At 36.0% G+C, this 21,543-nt stretch overlaps 2 protein-coding genes across 4 annotated transcripts; both read left to right on the top strand.

Annotated features, from left to right (window-relative positions):
- Positions 1 to 946: 946 nt before the first annotated feature.
- LOC141335528 (uncharacterized) lies at positions 947 to 4,054 on the top strand. Of its 2 annotated transcripts, none has more exons than XM_073841025.1 (4): positions 947 to 1,473; positions 2,847 to 2,896; positions 3,021 to 3,046; positions 3,129 to 4,054. In XM_073841025.1, exons 1-4 carry the CDS (start codon positions 1,442 to 1,444, stop codon positions 3,456 to 3,458), a joined length of 438 nt encoding a protein of 145 aa, XP_073697126.1. In that variant the 5' UTR covers positions 947 to 1,441; the 3' UTR covers positions 3,459 to 4,054. The 2 variants fall into 2 exon arrangements, with proteins under 2 accessions (XP_073697126.1, XP_073697123.1); XM_073841022.1 differs by having other exon boundaries at positions 968 to 1,473; positions 3,018 to 3,046.
- Positions 4,055 to 6,677: 2,623 nt separating this feature from the next.
- Positions 6,678 to 20,475, top strand: LOC141335682 (uncharacterized). 2 transcript variants are annotated; one of them, XM_073841214.1, is made up of 9 exons: positions 6,678 to 6,970; positions 8,044 to 8,353; positions 9,557 to 9,877; positions 10,728 to 12,498; positions 12,658 to 12,714; positions 16,491 to 16,704; positions 16,838 to 16,971; positions 18,297 to 18,368; positions 18,459 to 20,475. In XM_073841214.1, exons 2-9 carry the CDS (start codon positions 8,056 to 8,058, stop codon positions 18,727 to 18,729), a joined length of 3,138 nt encoding a protein of 1,045 aa, XP_073697315.1. In that variant the 5' UTR covers positions 6,678 to 6,970; positions 8,044 to 8,055; the 3' UTR covers positions 18,730 to 20,475. The 2 variants fall into 2 exon arrangements, with proteins under 2 accessions (XP_073697315.1, XP_073697316.1); XM_073841215.1 differs by lacking the exon at positions 12,658 to 12,714.
- Positions 20,476 to 21,543: the final 1,068 nt, after the last annotated feature.

Below are 21,543 nucleotides of genomic sequence, written 5' to 3'. Positions count from 1 at the left end.
CTATACAATGGACTTCAATGGTGGACAACGGGTTAAAGGACCAAATTGCAGTTTCAATGCAGCACTAAAGGGCTCTACACGATCTCAGCTGAGGAATAAGGCTCTTATCTAGTAAAACGATAAGTCATTTTCAAAGAAAAATAAAAATGTAGATATTTTTTAACCACAAATGCTCGTCTTGCACTAGCTCGACCTCACACATTACTAAATCATGCACACATGATGTAGGCGGAAGTACCGACCTAGTGTTTACAAAGTGACTTTGAAACACTTTTGAAGTTGGAGGAGAAAATGAGATGAGTTTTTCGCCCTACCTTTTTAAACCAAAGCACACAGACAAAGAACTAACCGAGTGTGACTCTTCCAATGTGATTATGCAATGCGGGAAGATCTTCAACCCTTTGGCTACCATTGAAGTCCATTATATGGAGAAAAATCCTAAAGTGTTTTCTTCAAAAACCTTTTTGACTGAAGAAAGAAAGACATCATTTTGGATTACCTGAGGGTGAGTAAATTATCAGGAAATTTTCATTTAGTGAACTTCTCCTTTAAAATGGTCTTGCCTCAGTTTTGTACTCAGTTACTCAGTTACTAGTCCTGCTCCTAATTTGTGGCATTGGTTGCCACTGTTGCTGTGTTTCTTCTGTATTGTGGTGTACAAGTAAAACAGACTCTAAAACAGATTCTATCCGATGGTTTTTGATTGGATGGATGCAGATCTGAATAAGATTTTGCAGTCAATTGTAAAAAAAAAAAAAAAAAAAAAAAAGAAAGAAAAAAAAGTGGGGTTTAAATGGTCCAGCATATGCCACCAAAGTGTGTAGTTTCACTGGAAGACTAAGTTATGATATTTTGATTAGAAAATATAATAATTTCCATTTCATGCTGACTTTTGGCTAGCCGGGATGTTTAAACAAACAAAGCAAAGTTTTGAAAGCGCCACAGAATCACAGTTATTACACTTTTTGGGGAATGGTTTACTTTCTCTGCATATTAACCTGGAATATGAGAAAGATTTTTTGTCACAAATATACACACTTCAGCTATAATGAATGGTTTCCAATGGTTAAGACATAATATGTTACTCAAAACAGCTTATAATTTCTACCTGTTTACATTCACATGTATGCAGATATTACAATACAGCTATCGTACAATGCTAAGTACAGTAAGCCCAATGTAAACTAAGAGAGTTCTCTGTGCAAACACTATCATTTTTCTCATGAATGAATGACTGCGAAGATATACAACATTAAAGATACTGTCAAACAGTCACAACCTGAAGGTCAGCCTCAGCGATAGGGGCGTTGCAGTTCGACGTACAAAGGTAGCTTTCTTTAAAAGCAACACCTGCAGGACTCCAGTTACAGAGGAACAAGGAAATGAAAAATGAGCAACTGATCAACTCTAGGCTAACTGTGCACTGACGACGACTTCTGCCATGGGAAGCAGTGTAACCAAAGCACTGAATAAGTGAGTAGCCAAACTTGAATTGTGTTAAACATACTGGGCATGGGTGACAGTATTTATCTATTCAAATGCGACAGAGGTCTAACACATGTGTTTTATAGCAGCATGATCTGGATGGGAAGGAAACTGCCTTAAACTGATTCATTCGTGATTACTAAATGTTCTGTTCACATTTAATTTCTAAGTAGGTCATTCTTTGAGACATATTGTTTCTCAGCTTCTTTCCATATTAGATAGTTTAAATGCTTAAAAAGTGCTGTTGAATTTGTTACAGGCTATAAAGCTAAGCCAGATACAAGAAAGTGTTCATAAGGTGGTGCATTGTTCAGAAAAGAGGGAAATGAATTGTATTGGCATTGGGACAAAGGAGTAGGAAGTTAAACCTTGTCAGAAAGAAGTAAACTTTACTTTGAAAGAATGTACTTAAGTGCATACTCAATGTAATGTTTTCAGACACTTCATTTCATGTTATGTAACACTTACTAAAAGTTTAAGTTCATATTAAATGCTACCAGTTGAACTTGTTTTTTGAAAATGTTTTTGACCCAGTTAAGTGAGGCTTAAGAGCATCTTTATATGTAATTTCATAATTACATCTATATCATTGAAGTCTGCCAAATGTACTGCCAAGTGTGTATGGTAAATTAAAAATGCATACTAAAATGCAATTTCTGTTCAGACGTGTCTGTCTTGTATTTAAATACACAGTATATGTAATTACACATTTGAAATTATTAAGTTGTAATTTAGTATATTTAACTTTAAATGTAAATTGAATAGTACACTACAGGTAAAGTTATAATCAAGTATGGTAAATGTGCTGTAGCACGTTAGTCAAATCAAAATAAGTGTAATTAAAGCATGACAAGATTATTAAAACAATTTAAAATGACATTATTACAGAAGTTCACTTTTTAAAAGTGTACTTACACTCTTAAAAATAAAGGTGCTTCACGATGGCATAGAAGAACCTTTTTTGTCTAAATGGTTCAATAAAGAACGTTTAAGGTTTAGAACCTTAAAGGTTCTTTGTGGTGAAAGAAGGTTCTTCAGATTATAAAAAAGATAAGACAGAGACCATTTTTAAAAATCCTTTGAGTGAATGGTTGTTTGTGGAAGCAAAAATGGTTCTTCTATGGCATCGCTGTGAAGAACCTTTCAAAGCACCTTTATTTTTAAAAAGTGTAGGGGTATTAAGCACAATGTCAATAAATTGTACTGTTTAAGATTTGAAATGCACTACAAGGGCACATTCAATGCAGTTATGTGCACTTCTTTTTCACAAAGAATAAGTCTATCAATAATCAACGTTAGTTAGGGAACTAAACTACAAATATACCAACTTTTATATTTAAATTGCATTTTTTTTTTTTTAGATGCGGAGTAAATCCAAGAAAACTTTCACAAAAACGGCCAAAAAGAAAAGGTAACAAAACAAAACAAAACAAACATTGATGAGGACACTTTGATCATGAAAGCAATGTTTATTACTTGATAATCTAGTTGTTGTAATGTTTATTGCTATTCACCAATGCACATCTTTACAGCAGATCCACCTGTGGTTCCTCCCCATCAGGTGTGTTGGTTTAATTGATCACTAGAAAACTTTATGCAAATATATGTACATTTTTTTGTGACAACAACTTTTTTTCTCACAGCATACAGCCCATGTTGATGCTCATGTTTATGACCTCGTGTCAGCTGAGCCACAGTATGCCCAGGTGAATAAAAAACGGAAGCAGAATGATGATGGTTTACACTACGCAGAGATTCAAGTCCTACAATATGAACATGCGAACAGCAGAAAATTTAAACAGACTCCAAACCATGACAGCACAGAGTATGCAACTATAGTAACCTCGACTATGAATGCACAGACGTCAGCTGAACCTGCAGATTTATTCATCCCACCTGGAGAACTACAGAGACCAAACATGAGCTTTTCCCACAAGAGGAATGTCCACTCAAAGCGAGCAGTCATGGCGTGATCAAACAAAAAACACTTTTTTTCTGTTTACTTTTGTACATTCAATCCTGCTCTATTACTATTGCGCCCTTTAACAAGGCATTTAAGTGTGCAATTCGTACTCAGTACCTCACATTATTAAAAGCAAGTGCCATATGAGGTATGTATTTCAAGATGTATTTCTACAATCATTATTCATGTTTACAGCCAGTTGGTTTGCTCCATTAATAGTCTTGTGTAGCCAGTTTTTCCAGTCAAAGTCTGGTCTACTTTGGACTGCAAGGGGTTGCAGTTATGTTTTGTTCTATATGAAGCTCTCTGAAATTTCCCTCTTTCAGAGAATTCTAGTTAATCATACATCATATTCAAGTGAAAACAAAACAAGATGGTGCCATGACTCACCAGCACAGTTTCAGGAAGTTGTTGTCATCTTAGAAATTACATCAGGAGGGGCTTATCAGTCCTAGTTGGAAGTCCAACCTCCGGCGAAGATCCAATGGTTATTTTAGTTGTCTTGAAATGAACTGTCTAAAATGTTCCTTAGCAGCGGTTAACTAAATCATGCTTATGAATGATATTTCAAGTACTTTGTACACATTAAATCACTGATTATATTTACTCTCTTTGAAATTTGAACATGCCCTTCAATAAGACTATAACATAACATATAGGGTTTTCAAAGAAAAGAACACCATTTGACTCACTCAGATGGTGAATAGAGCCGCTCAGATTGTAATCATGTTTTTCTTCATAGTTGGCCTCTGTTATTTCTTATCTTAAATTAGGATATGACTATGTAATCTATGTTGTAAAACAAAACAGTATAGATTACATACAGTACGATTACACAACAACACAAAAATGTCTCTTCAAGTAATGTTTACGAAAATTGTAGTAACTATATTTTGTGTTTTGTTTTGTTTTTTTGCCGTATTAATTCCATTTCTATAACCACAGGTTTACTACAAATAATACCATGGTTAAACTATAGTTAAAGTAGCAAAACCATAGCTTATTTGTAGTTTGTTTTGTTCATAGTAAAACCATGGTTAATTTTCGTAAGGGAACTATTCTAAAATTACACAGGAATTTCAATGATTCAGTGTTCAGTATTCAATAGTGAATTGCAATAGAGGAGAGTGGGGTAAGATGAGCCATTTTTTACTTATGTGGTCCTCATAATAAGAGAAAATGAGGCACAATGAATGTAATTTCAGAAGAATGTTTCCTATCATTTTAAATTATCAGAATGTATCAATGACAAAGGATTCTAAAGGAAAGGAGGTGACGTGAGGCCAAGTATGGTGACCATACTAGGAATTTGTGCTCTGCATTTAACCCATCCAAGTGCACACACACAGCAGTGAACACACACACACCGTGAACACACACCCGGAGTAGTGGGCAGCCATTGCTACGGTGCCCAGGGAGCAGTTGGGGGATCGGTGCCTTGCTCAAGGGACTCACCTCAGTCGTGGTATTGAGGGTGAAGAGAGTGCTGTACATTCACTCCCCCCACCTACAATCCCTGCCGGACCTGAGACTCGAACCCGCTGCCCGTTTTTAGCTGGCCCCTTAAAACATGGCTTCTTATAAAAAAGTGCTCCTGTGGCTCAATTTGCCACAGGTTAGGGGTAAGTTGACCCGAGTCAGTGGGTAAGATGCGCCATCTGGGTGATAACTGAACATCTGATTAAATCTAATTCAAATCAATGTGAAATTTGGCAGATAATTTACCTCTTTTAAAAACTTAATAACTAATTAATCTTTAATTGTCTGCATTTCTTCAACAATATGTTGAACACCAAAGTTTTAACCTTCCCAAAAACAGACTAAACAGTGATTTTGTTGAGTGAAATGAAATAAAAACTGAATTAGAATGAAGGAATAAATGTCACTGAAACTAATAAACATTTTAGTCAAAAGATTCTTGGCATGGTAGCTTTTCTGCAGTGTCAAACAGGCCATTAGGTACCACAGGTGGAAAGATATCTTTGATTTTAATGTGATTAGAGAAGGATTTGTTGCACTTGTACACTGTCACAAACTACAAATACTATCTATCTATCTATATCTATATCTATATATCTATATCTATATCTATATATATATATATATATATATATATATATATATATATATATATGATAACCTAAGCCAGTTGTGTAATATCACATTAAAATTCCAGTTTATTGAGATTGAACTTAAATTCAGTGCCTTATGATGGGGTAAGTTAAAGTGCTGGCTCAACGTACCCTGACTCAACTTAAAAAAAAACAAAAAAAAAACTAGCTAGTATACTAAAAGAGGCTAATATTTAGCTAAATGACTTGTATGGGTTTATATGTTGCTAAATCACCTATATGCATCATGATTACTTTTAGACCTGGATAAATTGATGAAATAGGCCTTACATCTGCTATGCTAAAATTTTACTTTGACAAGCCAAAAACAGTTTTTAAAGTAAACGGGTGCCTTCCACTCTTCCCACAAGTTTCTCCTTTTCACAGTCTGGCAGAGATGAAGTGTGATTCCAAAATACATGGTCACATGACAGTAAAAGTGTACAGTTGGAAAGATACAGGGGGTGGGGTCAACTTACCCACTGGCTCAACGAAGAAGAATAGGCTTTGAAAGGCAAATATACGTCTCATTAAATAGGGATGTACGCCCTCTGCTGGTCATAATATCAAAATACTGATTTTGTTAAAGTATAAGGAACGACCTGTGAGGAAAATTGTTACGTTTTAACTGCAACAAGCCATTCTCTTCACTACCCCTGTTACACAGTCTAGGCTACTACTATGAATAAAGAATGATTAGCATGATAAATTTAACAAAGATGCATAATTAGCTCATTATCATTATGCGTTGTCTAACAGTATAATCAATAATAATAATAAAATATTGAAAAAAATATAAATGATTAACACATAAACAACAAGTATCTGTTCTTTTTAAATTAAACTTCTTTCAGGAATTAGTCAATTAAATTGTGACTTTTATATTCTAATAACAATTATTTTAGTAATTATTCTGACTAATGTACCACTGTAAGTATCAGCCAAAATGGTACACTGTAGATTCGGCGTAATAAAATAGGTTTTTCAGATAAAAATCAAGCGTTTCCATTAAAACAATAAAATGAGCCTGAGTTCCTGCTGCACCCAATGACAACACGCTTTACAGCAGCACGCATGACGGAAGTCGTCACTACTCGTCAATAATAAATATTCTGACGTTTGAGAATTTTGTTAGCACTGTATGTTAATTTTATGATATATTTAATCACGTAGCTGTCGTAATAATACGCTGGGTTAGTGTTCAGTCAGCTTGCACTGTAAATCTGCTTTACAGTCTGAATATGAGTCTGAAGGGTCGCCGGAAATGACTTTTACTGGGCTTAAAGAAATCACATCCGACCTGTGCATCATGAGGATGGCTCAGCGAGTATTAGTGATATAACAGCCCACTCTCATCGCCGGAGACGTTGTTTGGCGGGGATTGACAGTTGTGAACGGGAACGCAATATAGGTACTGCTTTATGAAATATGTCTGAGTTGCTCTTGATTCATTTGTATTTCTTTCAGGGGCCTTCGAAAGTCTGACATGCATGAGGAGCCTGCATTGACATCGTTATGCATAACACCTATGCATAAAAACAGTTATGTTATAAGTAATTATGAATGATTTCTCTCGTGAATTATATGCGAATGGTGGTCAAATAATATGTTTTTAATTAGTGTGATAATATTTTTCGAAAACCTACGAAACCTGCTCAGTTTCATTCATGTGATGATTCCTTACAAAACACCATGTGGTATGTGTATAAAGTGAAATATATGTGCACGTATAGACAGTTGTGTTCAGTACAAATAAATGTGTGGTTATTCAGACGGAATTACTATAGTAAAATCGCTTCAAGGAGCGTTTGACAGGTCCTGTATTTATTGACCACTGAATATGTATGAGTATGACACATTTTTTTGTAGTATCGTGTAGTTTGGACATTGTACTACACTAAGTTCCTTGGAAATGTATGTAAATCCCATGTGGTATATGTTATGGTATGTTTTTCAAAGTACAGCAAAAACAGTAACTTTTTAAAAATCTTTTTACTATTTAAAATAACTATTTTCTATTTTAATGTATTTTAAAATATTTATTTCTGTGATTTAGCATCATTAACGTTCTTCATAACGTCACCTGATCCTTCAGAAATCATTCTAATTTGCTGCTCAAAAAACTTTTATTATTGTTATTATTATGTTGAAAACAGCTGAGTAGAATTTTTTTCAGGTTTCTTTGATGGATAAAAAATTCAGAAGGACAGCATTTATCTGAAATACAAGTCTTTTGTAACGTTATAAATGTCTTCATCATCACTTTTGGTCAATTTAAAGCATCCTTGCTAAATAAAAGTATTAATTTCTATAATTTCTTTCCCTCAACCTCCAAAAAAAATATACTGACTCCATGCTTTTGAATGGTTTAGTGTATAATATTTCAGATAAATGCTGATCTTTGGATCTTTCTGTTCATCAAAGAATGTAAATATTGATAAAAAAAAAATAATAATGTCTGTCTGATGTATTTTCTCCCATCAGTCCCTTTAAAAGATGTTGTCCAATCCTCCGGCTGAACAGAAAGGGACAGAGCAGGTGCCTGCTTCTGCGGCTGGTCCATGCCATCGTGCTGCTCATTCATCGCTGTATCAGGAGCAGCTGGCCATAGGATGCAGAGAAACCAGCAGGGAGGAGATTGAATCTGGTGACAGAACATGGCCCTCAGACTTTGGGACAGGCATGAAGGAAGTTCATCTGGAAAATGAAGGAGCTCTGAGACAGATTGATCCAAAAAGTACTAACTTTGGAGTCAATCCTAGTTTGACTCGCATACACATGTGTACTCAGCAAGGTAACCCTAAGTTTGTTTTTACTAAAGCAAATCAGATTACCCCTTGCTACCTGAGAAGAAACATTTTGAACTATGTTCATAGTTTGATTCTAGAAATTCTAGAAAAAAAATAAAAAGTGTAATGTGTAGCAGTTAGCTTCCTTATTATGCTGTGTGTCACATTTTCATAAAACACGTCTTAGTGGGTGTTTTATTTTATACACCAATTGAAAACATTAGAATAATAAATATACGTCCACACTACCATTCGAACCTTTTAAGTCAATAACATTTTTTAAAATGTTTTTGAAAGGTCTCATACTCAAAAATGCAGCATTTATTTGATAGTAAATACAGTAATATCTTGAAATATTATTACAGTTTAAAAGAACATGTCTATTTTAATGTATTTATAACTTATTTCTGTGATTGTAAAGCTTTCAGCAGCCATTTCTTCAGTCTTTAGTGTCACTAACCCTAACTAGCAGTGTTCAGAAATCATTCAAATATGCTGATAGATAGATATAGATAGAAATACATAATGCAAAATAATACAATAATAGCATACAGAATATAACATGTATATAAATAAAAATGCAGTTTAAAGTAAAATAACAGCACAGAAAGGTCTTTGAGGTCTTTCATAGTTAGCCCATACATTCAAGAATATTTTATGAAATATCTAATATTTTCGAGGTTGTCTTCTGGGTTTTTTGTTGTTGTTCTGCACAGGAGTAGCTTTAGAAATGTATGCATGTTTTCCTAAAATGAACATTGCAGATGTATATTCTAAAGCAATTGGTTCCAGATGGAATCAAACCAGGTTTTTGGTACCTAGTTAAGATACAGACAAACCAAAATTTATTAAGACACCTTCAACATTTCTCACATTATCACAGTTTATTCACTATAGTTTGGAAATGGTAATAAATATGACAAGAACTCAAGAGTTAAACTGTGTCAGAACAAATTCATCTTGATAATGTCAGATACCTTTGATAGAAAGGTATGTAACAAAACATGGTCATATTTGTATTAATTTGACTGGTAGTCCACTCTATGAAGAATTTTTGGGTATAATATGTAACATTCTACTTAATTTTGCTATCCTCACTTACATAAATGAACTATAGTGTCCTGCACCCACTAGTAAAACAAATATCACATAATTTTTGGTTTAACTATGTTATAAAGTACAGCTTTTAATAAATTTCTCCTTTGCAGAGGCCAAGTTTAGGGATCCACGATGGACATCTGCCACCTTTAATTCATCTCCTCCACCTGGACCATCAGGAGAGCAGCTTGGAGTTCTGGAACAATTTCTTGTGTCCCATCAAACTGAGATGAAGCGTCTGCTGACTGATACGTTCGGATCTTTGACCCAACGTCTTGAGGCAATGGAGAGGAGGATGGACCAGCTGTGTTCACAAAGCAGTGCACATACCCGCAGTTTAGCTCAGCTGCACAGTAAAGTTGGCCAGCTGGGAAGAGACTTGTCCTTTGGCTGTTCAAATACTCCAAGTATTTCATCAGCTTGCAGTCGTGGTAAATGTTCATGTTAGCATAATAGTCACTTCAGTTAATAATTGTGTCATTTCAAGGCTAGGCAAGGCCTAATTTGAAGCTAAAAATCTTAAAGATCCCATCCCAAATGCTGTGATGAGAAGACTTTTCTTTCCATGTATTTTCTAGTGTAAAATGAAGTTGAAATAAGGAAAAAAACATTTTATTATGTATGTTAAAGCCACAAACCATGATTTCATTAGTACACTAGCAGTCAAAAGTCTTGGACAGTAAGATTTATAATATTTTTTTAAAAGAAGTCTCTTCTGCTCACCAAGCCTGCCTATTTGATCTAAAATACAGCAAAAGCAGTAATATTGTAAAATATTTGTACTATATGAATAACTATTTGAATGTATTTTAAAATGTAATTTATTCCTGTGATCACAGCTAAATATTCAGCACCATTACTCCAGTCTTCATTGTCACATGGTACTTTAGAAGATTTCTAGATTTTTAGAATGATTTCTGATGTTACAAAAGACTTCTATTTCAGATAAATGCTGTTCTCCTTTCTATTCACAGGAATAATTTACATTTTAAAATATATTTAAATAGAAATCAGTTATTTTAAATAGCAAAAACACTTCAAAATTGTACTGTTTTTGCTGTACTTTGGATAAAAAAATGCAGGTTTGGTGAGCAGAAGAGACCTCTTTAACTGTTGACTGGTAGTGTATGTTTCATCTGTTTTTCTGGAAGATAAATTCTTCTAGGTGTTTTCTAAAAGATAATTTAGTCAATTTTTAGAAGTCCACTAAAATGTAGGTGATCTCAAATCTAAGCAAAGACAGATTACATTTTGATTTGATTTACTGTTGTGTCCTTGCAGGAGTGGACACAGACGTGCCAAAAGACTACAAAGGAATCATCTCAAATGTCTCCTCTTCTAGGCCACAGTCTCTTTATAGATCACTGTCTCCTGAATCAAAGAAGGACCCTGTGTGTTCTTGGGCACTGTCAACTCATTCCCAGTCCAGCCAAAGTCCTGCTCATAAGCCAGAGGACATAAGCTGTCAGGATCTAAGTGGAAATTTTAGCAGCTCCAGTTCATCCTGTGGAATTCTAAAATCATCCCCTCAGGGACAAACTGACAATTGTTTGCAGGGTAACTACTCACCCGTTTCAGATTTTGAAGACCTGGAGATGGAACTGGAAGCTGAGAAGGACAGAGTTACGTTAAACCTATTGGTAGATTCTGTGCTTAGCAGCTCAGATGACAATGAAAACCAGGGACTTCCTTGTAATCAAGAAGTACTGTCTTTTGATAGTGTGGGGAATAATAAATCTGATCAGGAAGGAGAAGACATCTTAAATAATCAGTGTTTACATGTTCCTGAAAACCCTCGGGTGCCTTCCATTCAGCTTCTCAGATCTTCAACTCCTAGTGGCTCAAACACAAATACAGATCATCTTTGTTCATCTTTGAACTCGAAGCCCTTTAGGAAACCAGCAGCATTAACAGATTCCTCTAAAGACGAGTTCTTTAGTCAAATTACCTTCCCTTTCTCCACTAAGCTGCTAGGAGTACAACCCAAACCTGATAAACTCAAGGGTTGTTTAGTTCAGACTTCTATTAAGAAAGAAGTAGCGATCTTGGAGAAGGTCAAGCCGAATGGTCTTTTTCACTCTACTACTACCTCATTGAGTAATAGTACTTCAGTCTTGGATCACGTCACAATGTCAATGGATGTAGATAGACTGACAGCGACAAATGTTAGAGATTCTGGCGAGAGCACAAAGATAGGAAGTAAAAGACAAAGCATTGGTTTTCAGTTCTCATTTTCAAAGGGTAGCCCAATGAAACTCTCTATTCAAGGGTCATCAGTCCTGCCATACTGTGAACTTGCTTTTCCAAACCAGTTGGTAAAAGGTGTAGGTGACCAAAGATCACTAGGTTCGATTTTGACATTTCATCAAGCACGCTTCAGTCCCCATCTTTCGGCCTCAAGAAATGGGTCCTTGAAACCATTTTTAGACAGTGATACTAACAAACTCTTGAAACATCTCTCGGATACTGCCTATCGCTTGGTGTCCAGAAGCTGTTCCTCTAATGACTTGATGGACAGATGGACTGGTTACAGAAGAACTGGATCCAAACTCAAACACTGTGGTGGAAAGAAGCATCACCTTTCCGAGTTTTCCACTCCTAAATTTGGAGAAACCCTTTCTTTGTCTTTCTTTGAGCAGGCAGGAGAGATAACCAAACATTGGCAGCCGATTCTTGAGGACTCAATGCTTTCTGTCTCTTCTCAATTGGCTGGTACAATAGCTTGTCCTTCAGATGCTTTACCTATCAAACTGGATAAAGACTCTGCGTGTTGTCCGAGCTTATCTCAACTTTTTCGGCCCAGCACTCCTCCTTTGTCTACTTTAAGCAAAGGGAGCTTCTCTGGCGCCGGTGTTAGTACCGTCCTGGCTTTGTCTTCTCCAACTTCCTTCAGGCTGTGGTTTCGCCACAGGCGGGTCAACTTTCCTCTTATGCAGTTGTCACGTCCTAGTATCAATACGGTTATGAGTCGGATTTTGGGGAGGTGCAAGTGTCATCCTTTTCGACCTCTGGTTGACTTCACTGCCCCACCAGGAGTGGACAACGATCACCAGTGAGTTAAAGCTGTTGAAGATGTTGAAAACTTTGTTTTGCATGTTTTGATTGCAAGGAAATTTGATTTACTTAATCAAAGGTGAATGCTAGTTTTTTACCTGCATGCTGCTTGCACTTACAGTTCAACCCATTTTGATCTACATCTTTTCATTGATAGCTATATACGCCGATCCAGTCAAGAAACTACACCCAGCAGGAAAAGAGCTTCAGCACGGTGGGCATATCCCCCTGCATTTCTCGCAATTTAGCCAGTCTGTTGATTGAAAGACTTTTTTAATCAATCTTTGCTAATCAGTTATGGTTTAGACTGAAGGTGAAGTGCATCATTTCAGCACAGCCAGCAACACAAAATCAAATCGCTGAAAAGCTTTCCAAACCTATGGAAATCAGTAGTGACCAGGTGCCTTTATTATGTTTTGTTTCTTGTTTCCTTGAAACCCATTTTTTGGCATCTGTGGGTTTGATGTGTTTGGAATGCAAGCACCACTATTATTACTTCAACTACACTTATAGATATCAAACTTTGCATTTTTGCTGCATACATGAATGATAAGCTTGGTGTGTTTGAGCTGTGCTGTTACTTTTCTGTACAATTTTCAAGAATAAAAAAAGCTTGTAAAAGGAGTGACCAAGCCAAACCTACAGACAAAGATATCAGAGAGAGCTGAGGGTGGATTCTTTTGGGATGGGCCAGTATGAAACCACCCGGCATTCACCCAAAACATCTTACACTATGTCCTAACCCAGGGGAAGGCATGTTTGGTCGTAGAGAGCCATTGTCCTAATCAAGCTCCGACCCTTATCAAACACACCTGAACAAGCTAATCAAAAATCTGACACAGATCTGACTTTGCACACGTGTAAACACAAAAATCCATGAGATGCCTTTTTTGCATAATTTTAATTGGATACATATTCAATATCTGGACATCTGACCTATGTCTAAACACGCATATCTGATTTCCCTCAGAACTCCAAGCCACCACAATCTGAGAGCAATGCGTTTGCCCATAAAGAGAACATTTTAACGCTGGCATGCTGTATATGTGTTTGCATTTTATTGAGACAGGAACTTTATATGTAAGAAACTGCGCAACATTCAGGAGTTGGTTTTCAACCCATGCCCCCTGAATTTTATAAATAAAATAGCTTTGCTACTAAAACCTACACTATATTTTTCAGCAATGAGATGATAACTTAGCTGTTTTTGTAATTAAACCAACAAGATTCAAGATCAATTCATTGTGTAACGCTTTCCTCCATTTTCTGATACAACCAGACATGCCAAACTGGACATGTCTACGTTTTTGCTGATTGGCTTGCGTGACAATGCGTCATGCAAATTTTCCACTCAAGTTCAAACTTGCATGGAAGATGCATTATCATGCATTCGCGATTTGGGTAATCTGATTTGCGTCACCTGATTTGTGTAATTCGCTTCTTTGCATTGATTTTGTATGTATTCTACTCACACAAATGATTAAATGATCTTTTGTATGCACGCACCATTAGGCTACTCACTCACGCATTATCGCTCTAGATTAATCGCAGAGTGTTTTTCGTGTCACTTGCGCAAATAAAATAACCAGGGAATGCTTTCCACCATTTTCTGATACAACCGGACTTCCCTAAATGGACGTGTACATTTTTTCGCTGATTGGCTTCAAAGACAATGCGTCATGTGAATTTTCCACTCAAGTTGAAATTTGTCAACTTGCTTGGAAGATGCGATGTCCCACGTTTGCGATAATCACATTGCTCAATTTGCGTCATTGCTCACGAGATGTTTTTTGTATCACTTGCGCAAATAAAATCATCGCATAATCCTTTCTTCCATTTTCTGATACAACCAGACATGCCAAACTGGACATGTCTAAGTTTTTCGCTAATTGGCTTACGTGACAATGCATTATGCAAGTTTAAAATTTGTCAACTTGCATGGAAGATGCATTATCGTGCATTTGTGATAATCAGGTCACCTGATTCACGTCATTCACGTCTTTGCATTGACTTTGTATATAATCTACTCGCACAAATAATTAAAGGTGCAGTGTGTAGATTTTTGCGGCATCTAGCGGTGAGATTGTGAATTGCAACCAACGTCTCCCGTCCACCGCTCACCCCTCCCTTTACAGAAGCTACGGTGGCCCACACGGGATTAAGATGTCGTCGTTTTAGACAACAAAGAGTAATTAGGTTTCTTTTAAAACGTAAATTAAGGAATTATATTTACTTAATAATTCAATAAAACGATGTTATTGTGAATATTACGGTTACATGTTCAACATTGTGTCAGTGTTTTTCCGCTAGAACAACAGTGATGAAACGCGATCTGTAAAGCAGTTTGTCCATTTAGGGCTACTGTAGAAACAATACGGCGACTTCCATGTGAGGGGACCCGCGGTGTATGTAGATATAAACTGATAATTCTAAGGTAATAAAAACATAATGGTTCATTAAGTAAGGTCTTTATACACCCCTGAGAACATAGTTATATATACTATATTGCATTTCTGTCTAGAGATCATCTTAAATATTACACATTGCACCTTTAAATTAGCTTTTGGTGTGCACACACCATTAGGCCACTCACGCATTATTGTTCTCGATTAATTGCGGGATGTTTTTTGTATCACTTGCGCAAAAAAAAATAATCAGATAATCCTTTATTCCATTTTCTAATACAACCGGACATGCCAATCTGGACATGTCTAAGTTTTTCGCTGATTGGCTTACGTGACAATGCATCATGCGAATTTTACACTCAAGTTGAAATTTGTCAACTTGCATGGAAGATGCATTATCTTGCATTCGCGATAATTACGTCACCTGATTCACGTCTTTCGCATCTTTGCATTGACTTTGTATGTAATCTACTTACGCAAATAATTAAATTCGCTTTTGGTGTGCACACACCATTAGGCTACTCACTCACACATAATCGCTTTAGATTACTCGCAGGATGTTTTTCGTGTTACTTGCACAAATAAAAGCACCCCATAATGCTTTCTTTCATTTTCTGATTGAAATTTGTCAACTTGTTTGGAAGATGCGATACCACATGTTCGCAATAAGCGCATTGCAATGACATGTATGTAATCTACTCGTGCGAATAATTAATTTAGCTTTTAAGGCGCACACACCATTTGGCTACTTACTCATGCGTTATTGCTCTAGATTACTCACAGGATGTTTTTAGTGTCACTTGCGCAAATAATCGCGTAATGCTTTCGCCAAAGTGCCAAAATGGACATGTCAATTTTTTCGCTGATTGGGTTGCATTATGCGCAAACAACGCATAATGCAAATTTTCTTTTTTTTTCTTTTTTTGTCATCTTTTGTGGAATATGCACACACCATTAGCATAGGCAGGTGAGGTTTTTTTTTTTGGAGCTAAACTCTGCAGGACAGCGACTCTCTAGGACCAAATTTACACCTGTCCCAACCAAATGCGATAAGATTTCTAGTGACAATTTGTCTGTCCACACCAGTTGCGACATATCTACAAGATATGCAAACACAAATCGGTTCAAAATATCGGTTATCTGTCTACTTGATCTGTTATAATTGCCATCATCCCTAAAAAAACACATATCGGCCGACCCCTATCAGTAACCTATGGCTGGTTATGCCAAAAACTTTATTAACATAGAAAGGATGTTATTCATGTTGTGGCATTGCATCAAAAAATGTAAAAAAAAATCTTGTTTTTCTTTTCAGTTTGGTGTTGCTAGTGGTGCAGAAATGACTCACTTGACCTTAAAGTGATCTGCATAGTAAAATAGGAATGAAGCAATAAAATCAATCTGTCTTTTCAGACATTCTGTCATGATGGTTGTCAGATTTGAAGCATGAAGCCAATCCAATTTTACAAATCACAGCTATCTGCACTTCTAAGCTGATCATTTAATGATTTAGATATTGATAGATGTTATATTAGCAATCTGGTACCTGGTATTCTCTAAAATGCTTGCTTCTTTCACTGTGTAGGAAGGCCATCTCATCTTCATCAGTGTGTCATCTGTCAAAAATTCGTCTCACACCAGAAAGGAGCCTGGATCACACCTCTCGGCACAGCATCAGCCCCAAATCGGTGCGATTGGATGGACCCCCCACTGAATCTGTGCCCAGTTTCGTTATTGCCAGTGCAAATGTCAAATACCCTGGTTTGCATAATCGAGGGGCATCTACAGAAATAAACCAGGTATTATATCATCTCGTCTAGCATTTGTACAATGAAGGAAGAATGCAAGCTGGCGAAAATATTTTCAGACAAAATATATTTATGATTGAAAGATTCCACATTTCTCAAGGCTAGACATTTATTTTTCTTGTAGGTGGAACTCTATGACACTAATACTGAAGCTCAAGTAGGTCAACGTTCCAAAAGGGTCTCTCAAATCCGTATTCGCAAGACTGTTCCCAAACCAGATAACAACCTTACTCCAATGGGACTTCCCAAACCAAAGAGGTGAGCATTAAAATAAATGATGATGTGGAATCTAAATAGAATTGGCTGATATATAAATGTTTATCAGCCTTTTGATTTATTTGTGGCAGTTCTTGTAATTGAAAAGAGGGACCATACAAAATGCATGTTATTTTCCATTTAGTACTGACCTAGATCAGATATTTCACATACAAGACGTTTACATATAGTCCACAAGAGAAAATAATAGTTAAATTTATAAAAATGACCCTGTTCAAAAGTTTACATACGCTTGATTTTTGATACTGTGTTGTTACCTGAATGATCCACAGCTGTTTTTTTGTTTAGTAATAGTTGTTCATGAGTCCTTTGTCCTGAACAGTTAAACTGCCTGCTGTTCTTCAGAAAAATCCTTCAGGTCCAACAGATTCTTTGGTTTTTTAGCATTTTTGTGTATTTGAACCCTTTCCAACAGTGGCTTTATGATTTTGAGACACTGAGGACAACTGAGGGACTCATATGCAACTATTACAGAAGGTTCAAACGCTAGATGCTCTTGAAGGAAAAACTATGCATTAAGAGCCGGGGTGTAAACTTTGCTGTTGGTGTGAACAAAATTAAAATATGTACATTGTCATATTTATTTCATTTAGTACTGCCCTTTAGAAGCTACAGAAGATACTTAAATGTTTCCCAGAAGAAAAGTAAGTTAAATTTACCCTGATCTTCAAATTCAGAAATGTTTCACCACCACCTCTTAATGCATTGCGTTTCCTTCTGAACCATCAGTGAGCTTTTGAGCCTTCTGTAGTTGCATATGAGTCCCTTAGTTGTCCTTAATGTGTAAAGAAAGATCTCAAAATCATCCAGTCATTAACCAACTCATTGAACAATTATCACTAAATAAAATAGAAACACATGCAGCGGTGGATCATTCAGGTAACAACACAGTATTAAGAATCAAGCATATGTAAACTATTTTTTTTTTTATAAATTCGACTATTATTTTCTCTTTTGGACAATATGTGAACATCTCTTATGTGAAATATCTTATATAGGTCATTACTAAATAAAAAAAATAACATGTATTTTGTACGACCCCTTATATTTTGGTAAAAAAAAAGTAACATTTAGCAGATTCTGCAAGGTGTTTGTAAACTTTTGATTTCAACTGTATTTGCTTTGAATTGGCCCACAAGCTTTTTTCCTGAATCTTATTCTTTTATATTCAGAGGAACAATTTTCATGACACAAGAAGCAAAACTGTTCATCAGGAAACTTCATTGTAATATTTACGCGTTGGTTAAACATTGATTATATATCATAAATATTCATTCATCTCTAAAATGTCTAAAATATCTCGTTAGGCTAAAGAAAAAAGAATTCAGCTTGGAGGAGATCTATACCAACAAGAATTACAAGTCTCCAACCCCTAACAGGTTTATTTTTACAAATGTATTAACTTCTTTCTTTTATTTACTCTTCGTGTTATTCTGGAAATTTTCTGATTTTGATTTTTGTTCATGCAGAAGCCTGGAGACAATATTTGAAGAACCGAAAGAGAAAAATGGCTCTTTAGTGTGCATCGGCCATCAGAAACGAAAGCGAGTTCTAGACTTCCCAGATTTCACCCTGCCTCGCAAACGCAAGGCTAAAACTAACCTGGGTCCACTGCGCGTAAAGGGGCCACGAGGACGAGCTCGTAGGGGTAGACAGGATGACGTTGACCTTGATGTGTTGCTAATCGAGAAGCTCACAGAACTGGAAGACTACTTTTCTCGCCAAGGTCTCGAGGTTTAAGCTCTTTATTCTCAGTTCGTGTGAACAAGTGATTGGTTACCAAAAATGTTGGTTTTAATCTTTTCGCCTGAACATGAAAATAATTTGCGTTTCACACACAACTTAGCAATAGAGGGAAAAGATCATTTTCCTATAGCATTTACAGTTGAGACTTAAAACATGTGAAACGGACTGACCCAAAAGACATTTGAGTAATGAGTGTGTGTGTGTGTGAGTGTGTGCAAATAATATAAGCACATTATAGTAAACCTTCACCTGAGCACTTTCTGATTCCTCAAAATGTGACTGCTGCAACCTAATCGTGTTTCTCTTGCATTTGCAACACATTGCTAACCAACACGTTCCAAATTGTCATTTTCTGGTGAAAAATTGAATGTAGGAATAATGATTAATAATCCTTTGGTTTAAGCTCTTCAAGGTCTGTGAAACAAGCAGGTGCTCATCCGTGACTACTGATGGAATTGGCAACTTGGATTTTAGCATTACAGAACCTTTTTTCATCATGATTAATATATGTATCTTCAGCTTTCTAGTTCCTAAAGGAAAATGCAGAGGGATTTGCTGGCAAAAACAAGACTACAAAACTATTTTAAGTTATTTTCTTTTAAATAAAACTTTTAAGGTACATTACAGTGTTTGAACACTATATTCTTGCAAGATTTTTTTAAATTCTCAATGCATTTCACCATAGAACTATGACTTAACCTTCTCACCTTTAGCTGCTAGACTGGTCAATAGAATAGAACTCAGCATTGTTTTGAACCTCATTATTTTGACAAAAACAGTTGCAACACACTTAAAGAAATCTTACATTGTGTTCCACAGATAAACGGAAGTCCTGCAGGATTAGAATGAGATGAGGATGAGTAAAGAATGTCAAACTTTCTGAAACAAAGGAACACAGGATAGACAAGCTATTGGGTTGTTTTGATAAAAAAAACACTTGTCTCTTAATGTTAGCTGTGAAATTGCTTTTATTCATCACAGCCTACATCCTTATCAAAAACAGCTGTGATATGTAACACGTGTTTGCCGTGAATCGATGCTTCTGTTTTGCTGGCTTAATATCTGGTTGACATTAGTGAAGCTTTAGGCGAAACTCACCTTCTACTTCTCTTACTGGGTGTTATAGGCAGCTAATAAAGTGATGAGCTGGCCAGATTAGACATATTTTTAGTTTTAGTTTTATCATTCCATTGTGCGAAATACTGCCGCAACGTTATTCTCATTTTCTGAGAATGAAACCAAGGCAACATTTTCTGTTTTGATGTGGTGTGTTGTCATTTTCATTCTTCTTTTTTAAGGAAAGCTTTTACAATTAAGTATAATGTAGCCTTGGACCTATTTACCTATAGCTTTGAAAGTCATTTATCTGCACTTGACCCCCAAAGAATCTGAGCCTTTGCCCGGCAAGCGTCTCTGTGCCAGTATGTGATAGAAATGTGCTTACAACTCAAACTATACACATGCGTTGTCTATTGGAATCACTTTGATCCAAATTGTAAAAAGGCTGGCGTGTGTTTATTCAGTTATGCAGTGGAACCAGTTGTTTAATCTTTTTTCACGATGGAAATGTTGCCATTTGCATTGATCTTTTATTTCTTACCACACTTGCAGTGTTACAGATATTGCTACTGTTGTGCTTCTCTTTGAACTCACCAATAGACCAACACTAAGTATTGTTTGATTGCTGTCAATCAATGTGATTTTATATATATTTTATGAATAAAATAGTGTTAACTAAGACTCAGTGTTTTGCTTGTGTGGTAAAAAAAATTTATCATGTTTAAATGATAAAAAAAAAAAAATGAAATATGAAAAATAAATAAAATAAGAAACGCAGTTTATTTTAACTTTGCATTAAACAAAACACATTATTTTTTCCTTTATGGGCTGTTTGACAGAATTGGTGCAAATTGCTGTCCCACAACAAAAAAAAAAACACATCTAAAAAGCATTTAAGGTCGGCGCCGATAGTCTTGTGGGCAGTGTGCCGACATACAGCGCCGTTGCGCTCCGGGCCTCCCGTGTTCGAATCCCGACTCGAGGACCTTTCCCGATACCGCCCCATATCGCTCTCCCACTTCACTTCCTGTCCTGACATAATAAAGGCAAAAAAAAAAAAAAAAGCATTTAAGTATGCAAATCTTAGATGTTTACTAAGATCCTTTTATTATATATTGAAACCCACAATAATATTTAAAATATCTGTAAGCTTTATATATATATATATATATATATATATATATATATATATATATATATAGTTCATACCCCTGGCAAATTGTGACTTAAAGTTACTTTTCTTCAACCAGCAAGTTTTTTTTTTTGACCGGAAATGACACAGGCTTCTCCCTAAAGATAATAAGACGATGTACAAGAGGAATCGTTGTAGAAAAAAAATATTTCTCAGCTTTTATTTACATTTGAACAAAAAGTGGCATGTCCAAAATTATTCATACCCTTTGCAAACAGTCACAGTCTATGGGAAAATCCAAAGTTTTATACCATTCCAAATAGTCCAAGCTGTTCTATATCATCCTAATTACCCTGATTCATTGGGAACAGCTGTTTTAATCAACTCAACAGGTGAAAAACAGAAGCTCTCTGCTGTTGGTTTGTGGACAGTCATGGCTAAGACAAAGGAGCACAATGAGGATCTGCGGCTGCGCATTGTGGCTGCTCTCAAGTCAGGAAAGGGCTATAAGACCATATCTTAGTGTTTTCCATTGTCTACAGTGCAAAGTATTATTTAAAAAAAAAAGACGTACCACACTGTGAAAAATCTCAGAAGAAGCCAAAAAGCCAAAAGTG

The sequence above is a fragment of the Garra rufa genome, chromosome 5 (assembly GCF_049309525.1).
Source record: "Garra rufa chromosome 5, GarRuf1.0, whole genome shotgun sequence".
Lineage (NCBI taxonomy): Eukaryota > Metazoa > Chordata > Actinopteri > Cypriniformes > Cyprinidae > Garra > Garra rufa.
The sequence above is the reverse complement of the archived record's forward strand: the minus strand, read 5'-3'. Positions and strand labels throughout refer to the sequence as shown.

What these genes read in the sequence shown, in the direction of transcription:
- LOC141335528 (XM_073841022.1), top strand. Translation starts at nt 1,442, where the DNA reads ATGGGAAGCAGTGTAACCAAAGCACTGAATAA. An exon ending in GTAACCAAAGCACTGAATAA is followed by an intron (nt 1,474 to 2,846) that starts GTGAGTAGCCAA and finishes TTTTTTTTTTAG; the next exon opens with ATGCGGAGTAAATCCAAGAA. An exon ending in CTGTGGTTCCTCCCCATCAG is followed by an intron (nt 3,047 to 3,128) that starts GTGTGTTGGTTT and finishes TTTTTCTCACAG; the next exon opens with CATACAGCCCATGTTGATGC.
- LOC141335682 (XM_073841214.1), top strand. Translation starts at nt 8,056, where the DNA reads ATGTTGTCCAATCCTCCGGCTGAACAGAAAGGGACAGAGCAGGTGCCT. An exon ending in AGGAAAAGAGCTTCAGCACG is followed by an intron (nt 12,715 to 16,490) that starts GTGGGCATATCC and finishes TTCACTGTGTAG; the next exon opens with GAAGGCCATCTCATCTTCAT. An exon ending in GGACTTCCCAAACCAAAGAG is followed by an intron (nt 16,972 to 18,296) that starts GTGAGCATTAAA and finishes ATATCTCGTTAG; the next exon opens with GCTAAAGAAAAAAGAATTCA.